At 40.4% G+C, this 12,477-nt stretch overlaps 1 protein-coding gene across 4 annotated transcripts in view; it reads right to left on the minus strand.

Moving 5' to 3' along the window:
* Positions 1-1,079: 1,079 nt before the first annotated feature.
* Positions 1,080-12,477, minus strand: part of APOO (apolipoprotein O) — a 55,449-nt gene continuing 44,051 nt past the window's right edge. For 3 of the 4 annotated variants that reach the window (XM_036439686.2, XM_045582326.1, XM_036439684.2), the window contains 2 exons: positions 6,066-6,131; positions 1,080-1,347 (listed from right to left, as the gene is read on the minus strand). In XM_036439686.2, the coding sequence (XP_036295579.1) occupies positions 6,096-6,131 (36 nt within the window). In that variant the 3' untranslated portion in view covers positions 1,080-1,347; positions 6,066-6,095. The remainder of the gene's footprint in view (positions 1,348-6,065; positions 6,132-12,477) is intronic. The other variant, XM_036439685.2, reaches the window with a different exon arrangement.

Here is a 12,477-nt window from a genome sequence, read left to right on the forward strand (position 1 = left end):
TTAACACGTGCACGTTCCATTTGCATATTACTGTTTTACCAACGCCTATCAATTCTCTAAGATCAACAATTGGTAATTACATTGATGCTATGGAAATACAAAAATGATTTTTAATTTCCAAATCCTTCACATACTGTTCCCCACCTTCCTTCCTGGCTGGCTGACAAGTCCAAAGAGGCTCTTGCTATTCTCACCAGCGCTGGGGACATGGAGTTCAATGAGCTGGGCATTCAGGGGCCACAAAGGCGAATACCAGGCCTACATACAGAGAGCCACCACACACAAGCACATAGCATTCCCACACTGGCAGAGGACAAAGCCTGCTTCATTAAGCATCTCCCACTGGCAGTGAAGAACTGGAAGCTCTGGACAAGCTGGGAGGCAACAGCACACAAGGGTTCCCACTCACTATTTTTATTTTTATATCTTATAATCGGAGTCGGGCAGACTGTTACTTACAGGTTTGGCTCCTTGTGCTGGCCCTCGAAGCATCGTCTCTTGGTTCTAGAGCCACTTTTTTTGACTCGACTTTGTTGTGGGGCACAGACTGCAGATTGCTAGCTGATGCTGCTCAAAGAAGAGTAAATAGCCCAGCCGGTGTGGCTCAGTGGCTGGGCATTGCCCTATGAACCAGGAGGTCACGTTTTGATTCCTGGTCAGGGCACATGTCTGGGTTGCGGACTTGACCTCCCAGTGTGGGGCATACAGGAGGCATCTGATCAAGATTCTCTCTCATCATTGATATGTCTCTCCCCCCTCTCCCTTACTCTCTGAAATCAATAAAAATATATTTTTAAAAAATATGTTTTTAAAAGAATAAAGTTTTCACATACACACTCGCACGCAAACACATATACATTCAAAGATACACAACACAATACAAGCCACACACACGTATACTCAGAGATATCCACATACATGCCACCCACACCCACACATACATGCATACTCAGACACACATCACACATACACAGCACATACAGGCTCACACATACATGTATACTCTGAGACACACCACACATATACCACATACACATATTGGCACTAGACACACTTGAATTGTCGCTCCATAATATGGGGGGGAGGGGAAGCAGCACAACTTTTTTAACTTGGAATTTTAATTATGTACATAAATAGCAAGAAGTTCAAAGGCATGTACATTGTCTGGAGGTGGAAAGATTTTAGATTAGTCCCTTTGTAGTATGACATCACCCAAGGTAACACTGAGGCCTAGTGTGGTTTTTCCTGAAGAAAAAAGCCCGTTTACTACATTCAATAATGACATCTCTTCCATTTTTCTGTAGAAACACTGGTTTATTGTATGGAGTTTCCAATGTTTACCTATAACTAAAAGAAAAACAACATAAGTAAACTATGCCAGAAAAAAAATAAAAGCAATGCTACAATTTTGCATTTTGAAAATTCTTTAGGTTTACATAGAGAAACCATAACAAATATTTCCATTAGCATTATATGACCATGAGGCTCATAAGGAGCAAGAGAAAAGCGTACTTATTCTCATTTTATAGACAGGCACTAAATACCCGAAAGGCTTTATGTTTCATCAATACCACATTCAGATTTTCAACTGGCTGTGTATCTGAGCTAATTAAACAGATGGATGAATTTATAAATAATAAATAAACGCCCAGTCCTGGCCAGTGTGGCTCAATTGGTGGAGTGCCATCCCATGCACAGAAATGTGGGGGGGTTCCATCCCTAGTCAGGGCACCCCCCCAGGTTTGGGGTTTCATCCCCACCTGAGGGGCATGTGGGAGATAACACATCAATGTTTCTCTCTCACACTATGTTCTCTCTCTAGAAAGTCAATTAAAACATTAAATAAACAAATGCTTAAGTGGCACAGCACCCTTTCTGAAAACTAAACAACTCTATTTTCGTCCATCTGTTGGAGAACATGATTGTATTACTGTCAGTCTGACATCTATCTTTCCTCGAAACACCCCATCATTCTTTTCTGGAATGAGATACACGGCAATCCAGACACACCAAAGGTAAACTGGCTCTTCTCTATACTGCTTTTCCCCTAATATGTGAAGAATCTACTTAGCAACTAGAGGTTTATAAATATTTTAGAGGCCAGTGACTACTTCTTTGATCTTCTAAGATAAAATAAAAAATTCTTAAATTAAATATGTAAGCCACTAGCTTACCTTTTCTATCTCAGATTATTAATCTGCCTTGGACTTCTCTAAGAATACAAGAGTTTTACTGCATTGCTAAAAACTACAAACTGGAAACAACCTATATTAATAAGGATTCAATAGATGGTGGTAATCCATACTGGGATATTATTATGTAGCTAAAGGAGTGACATAGATTCAGAAGTACCAAACAGGGAAAATGTACACAATATATTAAGTGAAAAAATGCAAGTTCATTAATTCAATATATAATAGTTAAACCTAGCATGGTCTATGAAGTATTCTTTAAAAAAAAAAATTGAACCTAAATCTGATTAAGCCTTCAGATCCATCAGGAAATGCACAGAAGAGAGGAACCAAGAGAGAAACAAAACGACACAAAATGGATACACTCAGCCACAGCCACATGGGAAATTCTAAAGGACAAACAAGCCAAGGTTTTCAACAAATAAATAGGAAGGAAAAATGAGGGAGAAAGAACTATTACAGTTTAAAAGGGGCTTAAGAGACCTATCAGCCCTGGCCGGTTTGGCTCAGTGGATAGAGCGTCAGCCTGCAGACTGAAAGGGCCCAGGTTTGATTCCGGTCAAGGGCACATGCCTGGGTTGCAGGCTCGATCCCCAGTAGGCGGCACGCATGAGGCAGCCAGTCAATGATTCTCTCTCATCATTGGTGTTTCTATTTCTCTCTCTCTCTCCCTTCCTCTCTGAAATCCATAAAAAATATATATTTTTTAAAAAGAGACCTATCAGTTAAACACAATGAGCTGATCTTGTTTAGATCCTGATTCAAACAAACCAAGTATAAAAAGTTATTAATGAGACAATCAGGGAAGTCCGCATATTGTCTGATTATTTGGATGATATTATGGAATTAGTGTTAATTTCTTTAGGTGTGATCATAAAATTGCATTATGTGCCTTCATGGAGTTTTCAGTGTTCTTGTAAAACAACACAAGGAAATATGATCTCATTTTGTCAAAAAAACCCAAAGTATGAATGGATACATATTAATAGATTGGGAGAAGGTCTGGAATGATATACCACAATATTAACAGAAATTACCTCTGGGAAAGGAATAGAAGGCGAGTTTTTAAAAATTATCTTTATAAAAATATGCATCACTTGTAAAATTAAAAATACATCTTGCCCAGGCCAGTTTGCTCACTGGTTAGGGGTGTCGAGAAGGGGCCACAATCTAAAATCCAGCCTAAATCGAGGGCCGAATGGTTTACTGAACAGTCATAAACTGTCATTGTGATGGAAACGCAGTGGAGTGCAGTGATGACAGCGCAGTGCGGGCCACATTGCAAGGCCTGGCGGGACGGATTTGGCCCGCGGGCCTTGTGTTTGACACATGTGGGTTAGAGTGTCAGCCCTGGGACTGAAGGGTCCCAGGTTCAATTCCTGGTCAAGGGCATGTACCTCAGTTGTAGGTTCGATCCCTGGCCCTGGTTGGGACACATAGAGGCAACTAGTTAACGTGTCTCTCACATAGATGTTTCTCTCTCTCTCTCTCTCTCTCTCTCTCTCTCTCTCTCTCTCTCTGTCTCTCTCTCTCTCTCTCTCTCACACACACACACACACACACACACACACTATCCCCCCCCCTTTTTACTCTCTCTAAAAATCAATGGAAAAATATCCTCGGGTGAGGATTACAGAAAAACAAACATCTCCAATAAAAACCTAAAAAGATAAAGAATGAAATCAAGGTCGTGTTTGGTATAAGTTGAACTCTGGCACAGAATATTTTTGGAAAATGAAATGGATATGTACATAGTTTCCCTTTATTCCATGTTTCATTGTCCCTGTAGAGAAATATAAGCATATTCAATGTAAAGTCTCTGGAGGGCAAGTGTGTCTTCCTTACTGTTCTCGCTCTAGTCTCTCTCTCACAGCACATTGATGCACACTTGGCCCCACGCGCTAGAGATGCTGATTCTGGGTAGGGCCTAGGCCTCTGCCTTTTAACGAGCTGCCTGGGTAATTTGTTTAACAACATTTGAGAACTGCTGGCTTGGGGTTACTATCTGAAGGGCTGTGATGTGAAAGCAGGTCTGCATTTGTTTCCTATGACCCCAAACGCAGGAACAGGACCACTGTGTAGGTCTTATAAGGAGACATATTTTCACTTAGTATAACAAACAGCTTCCTAAAAATCAGAAGTATGCAAAATGGCTGCTCTGTGGGGTGAGTTTTCTTTCTTTAAAATTTTTATTTATTTATAATAGATTTTATTTAACCCAACATATCTATATAAAATATCACAATTTCAACATGTAATAAGTGTAAAATTATTATTATTATATATTGGTTTGAGGGAGGGGGAAGGGTGAGAAAGAAACATCAAAGAGAGAGAATCATTGATTGGCTGCCTCCTGCAGGCCCCTAACCAGGCATGGAGCCTGCAACTGGACATGTATGTGGGGTGAGTTTTCTACCAGCGGAAGTGAAAAGTGGGAGCACACACTTGAGGATGGGAGGTGGGTCAGATGACCCTTCTCAAAATCAAAGATTATATGACTCTCCGGGTCTCCAAATATAGAGACAGCTTGAAAGAGAAAAACCTCAAACCTGGGACATTCATGAATTTTAAATTGCAGCCATAATCTATATATATATATAAAAGGCTAATATGCAAAGTGTCCCCATCAGGAGTTTGATCATTATTGTTTATTTCTAGAATTTTCATTTAATATTTTCAGACCACAGTTGACCACAAGTAACTAAAATAACAGAAATTGAATCTTTGAATAAGGGAGAACTACTTAAATATTTTTCTGTATTTCCTGGGCTTTACCCTCTCAAAAAATGTATCATACTATCACCCTGGCCAGGTAGCTCAGTTGGTTAGAGCACTGTCTTGATACACAAGGTTGTGCGTTTGATCCCAGTTAGGGCACATACAAGAAGCAAGAAGAAGAAGAAGAAGAAGAAGAAGAAGCAGCAGCAGCAGCAGCAGCAGCAGCAGCAGCAAGCAATAAATGTATAAATAAGTGGAACAACAAATCAATGTTTCTCTCTCTCTCTCACCCTCTCTCCCTCCCTGCCCCCTTCCTCTTCCTCTCTCTCCCTAAAACAAATCAGTAAAAATTTTAAAAAGTGTATCATACTTTCCTTTTTTTCTCCACTTAACAATAATTGTGTACATATTACCATGCAACTAAATATTATTAAAACATAATAACATCCCTGTTTATGGATATACCATGAGAAGCTATTTTCCTGCAGTTGAATAATGAGATTGTTTCCAAATTCCATATAGTCAAGGAAATCACAAGTGCTACTATACAATTTTTAATATGCATCCAAAATAATATAACTAGTGCTCTTAACTTAGTAGGTACTTGATGAGTAAATATCAAATGAATGAAAATAAATGGTAAATTGAGCATAAGACCAGCCAGAAGTAATCAAACTGATTTTTCTGACTTCATCTGTCATCATCTTAAATTCCCCAGCCTCAGGTTACTCAATCTTTACAGAAGGGATCAGTACACCTATGAATTCCCTGTCAATTAAGATAGTATCTCTTAAATCTAGAGCTTCTCTAAAACAGTCATACACTCAACAAATTTTTAATGAATGACTATTTGATGAGTACAACTGTACCTACTATAGTGAAGTTTGCAAAAAGAAACTTAGGAAATAATGGCATTTTTCAATTGTTTGAAATCGTGTCTAAAAAATCCAGGTACCTCTCAGGAACAAACACAATTACATGTCATGGCACTTAAACCCAGAAATTAAAGATGGAATGAAATGCCGTCTTGTCCTATGTTTACACATAAAGCTGAAACTGCTGTAATCCATTTATAGAATTGATTGAATTCATTAAAGAGCTCATTTTAGCTGGTGCTAACAATACTAAAATAGCCAGAATGTTCCTGTTCTTTACCTGATTAAAACGGGCTGAACCTGGAGTATTCTACTTATTTCCAGATGAATTCTTCACATTTCCTGGCTTGTAAAACAAAAAGTAAGAATATTAGTACGGTTTGAAGAGAAACAGTGCCAATCTTCAGCATCTGGTTGAATCGAACACTAAATATTAGAATACGAAGTGACCCATTTCTTAGTAAACTTAAGGAATTACAGTGACAGTGACAGGCACAGAGGGGATCAGGAAATAAAGCTCCATCAAACCTCACTATACTAAGTCAGCCAAACAGCTGAGTCTATAGAAAAGAAAGTAAAATCAGCAGTGAAAAGATTTCTGTACCACTTCATGTCACAGTCATTGTTAAATGAGGTTTACAACTACAAGGACGCGTCCTGTAGGGACTCCACTGTGTATCATCCACCATAGGGGCCAAGCCACAAAACATGTTTACTCTGAAAAAGCTTATGATCAGATCACACCCATACTGCCTGGCCGCCACCTGGGAACATAGAATTAGGTCATGTCATCCGTGAGAAGTGATGTAGGAAAGTCTCTAGTGGGGGTTTATGTGCTCAGAGGCCTTCCTTTCTTCCCTATGTTTTGAAGACTTTCATTTTAGTAAGGCCTGGTGTACCCAGCAAGGATCTGAGCTCTCGGGAGACGGCAACCTGAAAAACATTAGGCTGCGGTGAAGCAGGCAATGGGGCTGTCATTCTGTGGTCTAGACTTGGTGCGGGTTCTCCTGCCCATGGCTGAAGGAGGCGGGGGGAGTGAGAGAGCAGAAACATGTGACTAATCCTGTGATTTCAGAGCATGGTTTCCAGGCAACTTCAGGATTACCGGAGTGTTTGCGAACTGGTCTCTGAGCATGGGGATCATACACCCTGGCTTGCCCAAGTTCTACTGGTTTATACCTATTGTCTCAGCACACAGTGTACCTTACACACTCTACAGCAGGGGTGGGGAATCTTTTGTCTGCCGAGGGCTACTTGCATATTAATAATATCATTCTTGGGCCACACAAAATTATCAACTTTAAAAATCAGCCTGCTGTATTTGTTCAAACATTTAATTAACTAATCCCTAATGCCTTGGCAGGGCCAGACTGAATGATTTCATGGGCCTTATATGGACTGCAGGCTGGACATTCCTCACCCCTAGTAAAGTATTCTAGTTTGGATGATAAATTATATCATGATCACCAGCCATATCTACAGACCATATCCTCGTGACGATTGAGTTCTGGGGAACAAGGCCATATGTATTGTTTGATGGATCATTATACAATACCCCAGTCTACTTGTTGCTCTGAACAGAGTTCTATAGCATTCACTACCTGTACCTTACTCTGTTCCTCCAGAGCCACTTACACACACACACACACACACACACACACACACACACACACGCACACACACACACACGCCTTCTTGCTGTTGCTCTTTCAACTTGCTAAGCTCTTTCCTGTGACGAGAACTTTGCAAAATGTACCCTTGACATCGGTTGATCAATCCCAATTTTTGCTGACTGAAATGCTATTCATCCTTTAGATCACATGTGTCAAACACAAGGCCCGCGGGCCAAATCCGTCCCGCCAGGCCTTGCAATGTGGCCCGCACCGCACTTTCATCACTGCACTCCGCTGCGTTTCCATCACAATGACAGTTTATGACTGTTCAGTAAACCATTTGGCCCGCGATTTAGGCTGGATTTTAGATTTTGGCCCCTTCTCTGATTGAGTTCGACACCCCTACTTAGATCTAGGCTTCCTCGGTCCACTGCCCTTTGGTTTAGACCCGTGGTCGGCAAACTGCGGCTCACGAGCCACATGCAGCTCTTTGGCCCCTTGAGTGTGGCTCTTCCACAAAATACACAGCCTGGGCGAGCCTATTTTAAAGAAGTGGCATTAGAAGAAGTTTAAGTTTAAAAAATTTGGCTCTCAAAAGAAATTTCAATCGTTGTACTGTTGATATTTGGCTCTGTTGACTAATGAGTTTGCCGACCACTGGTTTAGATAAGAACCTTTTATTCACATTCATAGCACACAAGAGCTTGCTGATTTGGGTAAATCGTTCACTCATGTTTGAATCCTTCACTAATATATACGCTTTACAAGGGCACAATATCCTGAGGACCTCCTACAACAGTATTCAAGCATTTGTATATAAAAAAAAGTCTGGGTATGTAATTAATAAAGAACAAGAAGAATTAAAAAGAGACTTATGGAGATGAGATAACAATTGGGTCTGTCATAAAAACTATGGCCCTAGCTGGTTTGGCTCTGTGGACAGAGTGTCAGCCTGCGGACTACAGAGTCCTGCGTTCGATCCTGGTCAAGGGTACTTGCCCTTGTTCGGGGAGGGCGTGCATGAGGCAGCTGTTCAATGATTCTCTCTCACCATTGATGTTTCTCTATCTCTCTCCTCCTCTCCCTTTCTCTCTGAAATCAATAAAAATATAATTTTTTAAAAAAAACTATGTAGTTCTCACACTGGCCAGTGTTCTCAGTGGTTAGACCATAGGCCCAGGGACCAAAGGGTCCGGATTCAATTCTGGTTCAAGGGCATGTACCTGGGTTGGTGGGCCTGATCCCAGCCCACTCAGTGTGTGTGCAGGAGGCAACCGATTGTCTCTCTCACACCGATTTTACTCTCTCTTTCTCTCCCCCTCCCTCTCTTCCACTCTCTAAAAATTGATGGGGGGAAAAAATTTCCTCCAGTGAGGATTAAAAAACACACACACTGCCGAGACCAGTTTGGCTCAATGGATAGAGCGTCAGCTTGGGGACTGAAGGGACCCGGGTTCGATTCCTGTCAAGGGCATGTACCTTGGTTGCGGGCATATCCCCAGTAGGGGGTGTGTAAGAGGCAGCTGATTGATGACTCTCTCTCATCGATGTTTCTAACTCTCTATCTCTCTCCCTTCCTCTCTGTACAAAATCAATAATATATATATATATATATATATATATATATATATATATATATATATATAAACACACACATACACACACACACACACACACACACACACACACACACTATGTGGTTCTCTACTTAGTTAAATATACTTTAGGTCTGATTTACCCTAACACAATGCTTGGTAAGTATTTCCAGTGACATTCTTATATATTCTACTATCTATACTTGCCAGAACCTCAATCTCAAAAATGTAAGATGCTAGCTTCATAAGCTTTTTTACCTTTTGGACATTAAGAAAATGAGCACACCTGGCTGGTGTGGCTCAGTGGATTGAGCATTCTCCCCTGAAACTTCCAGAAAGGACTGCAGCCCTGCTGACACCTTGATTTCGCATTAGGCTTCTGACCTACAGAGCCTATTTTAATAAATGTTTATTGCTTTCAGCCAGTAAATGTGTGGTCATTCATTACGCAGTAATAAACAACTAAAACACTGATAGAAGGCTCCTTGACTAATGGGGACAAGCCCCATGGCTCCCTCTCCTTTCAGGAGCTGTTATCTTTTCAGGCAGAAATGAAAATGTCCAGTGGTATCTATCATGGCTTAGTGCGCTAGTCTGTCCATTTAATGTTGCTCACATGGATAAACTCAGTCCTCGAAACAGTCCCCATGAGCTCCTACCCCCCTTTCCCAGCACTCTGGAGCAATTTCTAGAAGGTTTCTAGGCTTGTAAGAGGTGGGGCAGGGACAGGGTCTTGCGTGCCCACTGTGGGGTCCACTCTCTTGGCCCCCAGGTCCAAGCACTTCTAGTGACATTCTTAGATATCTGCTATCTATACTTGCAGCATCTCAATTTCAAAAATATAAGATGCTAAATTCATAAGCTGTTTCATCTTTTGGACATTAAGAAAATAAGCACACCCGGCTGGGGTGGCTCAGTGGATTGAGGGTCAATCCATGCACCAAGAGGTCACCGGTTCAAATTCCGGTCAGGGCACATGCCCAGGTTGCAAGCTCAATCCCAGAAGGCAGCCAATCCATGTTTCTCATAGACGTTTCTCTCTCCCCACCTCTTCCTTCCTCTCTCAGATCAATAAAAGCGTATTTTAAAAAAAGAAAATGAGCACATATAAACATTTTTCTGGTTGAGGGAAACAAGTCTGTTGCTAGGAAAATTTTCTTGTTTGATTACATATCATTTATAGTATAACAAAGCATGACAGTCAAATATCTCACTGAAGAAATATCTACCCTATGACAAATCAGACCTCTCTTGGCAGAAACCTCCATGATCTCAGATAAAACAACAACATTCTGACTTCAAAAGACAGTTTGTGATTTAGCATAAGCCAAAAATGAACTTTTTTGCATTTTCAGACAAATAATTTTATTATTTAAAAAATTTTATTGTTGAAAGTATTATAGATGTTCCCTTTTTCCTCCATTGACCCCTTCCAGCCCACAACCCAGGCCTTAACCACATAATTTTCTGTGTCCATTGGTTCAGAGAAATAATTTTGTTTAAAATATTTTACAACTCATTCTCCTTATAATCTCATTTTAATATATATTGGGTTTCATTGTGGTTTTTTTTTTAGTAATCAATACATTTAACTCAACATATCTAACATTATTTCTATGTATAATCAATATAAAAATAATGAGATCTGCCGAAACCGGTTTGGCTCAGTGGTAGAGCGTCGGTCTGCAAACTGAAAGTTCCCAGGTTCGATTCCAGTCTAGGGCATGTACATTGGTTGCGGGCACATCCCCAGTAGGGGGTGTGCAAGAGGCAGCTGGTCAATGTTTCTCTCTCATCGACATTTCTAGCTCTCTATCTCTCTCCCCTCCTCTTTGTAAAAACTCAATAAAATATATTTTAAAAAATAAATAAATAAAAACAAATAATAATAATGAGATTATTTACATTCTTTTTATTTCTATCATGTCTTCTAAATTGGGTGTGAATTTAAACTTTTAGCACACTTCAATTCAGACTAGCTACAGTTCAAGTACTCAGAAGCTAGTGGCCTACACAGGGCCTACACAGCGCTAGAGGAATAAGCTAAACAACACTGTGATGGTTAGTTTGATGTGTCAGCTTGGCTAAGCTATAGCAGAAAATTCATGTTTGTCCACAGCATGCATGATCATTTATATTAGCAAAAGTGAAATATTTGTTTTAATCCAAACATTTCTTCCTAACTAGTCTGCTCTGGCATGTGAAAAGGGATTCCCAGACAAACCTCTGAGGTACAGCAGACCACCATCATTTCTGAGTCCCTCGCCATTTGAATTATTTTGATCAATTCACTTTTTCAAAATGTGGTTTCCTCATTTGTAAAACTGGGATATGAAGTCAGGAATAATATAACAGGCAAGACTAGAGTGACAGGGATAAATACTTAGATGAAAAAGCCATAAGGAAAGAGAAGGGAGTGATTAGTATGAAAGTCAGGATGGCGGGTATTTTGGAAGGAGGAAGAGGACGGAGATGGGGTGGACCACATGCAGGGGCTTCTGGGTGGCTGGCAAAGTTCTAGTTTTTTGTCCTAATGATGATGGGTACAAGGGTGTTTGCGTTATAATAATTCCCTCAGCTATGAAAAAAATTAAGCTGTTGAAGGAAAGCACATCCTTGGGACAACTGGAGAAATCTCCAATATGGACTGTCTATTAAGTAATGTTCATGTAAAACAGCAAAATGTTAACTTTCCTCAGTACAGTGATGATATTGTGATCATGTGAGACAATGTCCATGTTCTTTAGAAATACGTGCTGAATTAGATATGGGTGGAAAGTGCAATGACATCTACAACTAACTCTCAAATGGCTCAGAAAAATAAAATACAAGTGTGCGTAGAGAGATAAATAAAGCCACTGTAGCAAAGTATTAATTGGTGAATCTAAGGGAGGGGTATAGTCATTGTATTCTTGCTGCAACTGTTCTGTAGTTTTGAAAATTTTTCAAAATCAAAATTGGGAAATAAAGTAAAACAATAACAACACACACACACACACACACACACACACACACACAATTATAAAGCCAACCAACTGGCAAAAATGGAAACAACCACCTTAGAAACTTACTTGGAGCCACCTAGTGAAATTGATGTGCAGACCCCATGAATCAAGAATCCCAGCCTTGCCGGGACCGGTTTGGCTCAGTGGATAGAGTGTCGGCCTGCGGACTGAAAGGTCCCGGGTTCGATTTCAGTCAAGAGCATGTACCTTGGTTGCGGGCACATCCCCAGTGGGGGGTGTGCAAGAGGCAGCTGGTTGATGTTTCTCTCTCATCGACGTGTCTAACTCTATGTCCCTCTCAATTCCTCTCTGTGTAAAATCAATAAAAATATATTTTAAAAAAAAAGAATCCCAGCCTTATAAAACTCTTAATAAACCATGACACATGCACAAAAACGCTTATGAGTATGTGTACAACAACAATAGAATGAAAACCACCCAACCAGCCATCAACATGGGCATTTCCCACCCAAGAAATA

The sequence above is a fragment of the Pipistrellus kuhlii genome, unplaced genomic scaffold, assembly GCF_014108245.1.
Source record: "Pipistrellus kuhlii isolate mPipKuh1 unplaced genomic scaffold, mPipKuh1.p scaffold_m20_p_16, whole genome shotgun sequence".
Lineage (NCBI taxonomy): Eukaryota > Metazoa > Chordata > Mammalia > Chiroptera > Vespertilionidae > Pipistrellus > Pipistrellus kuhlii.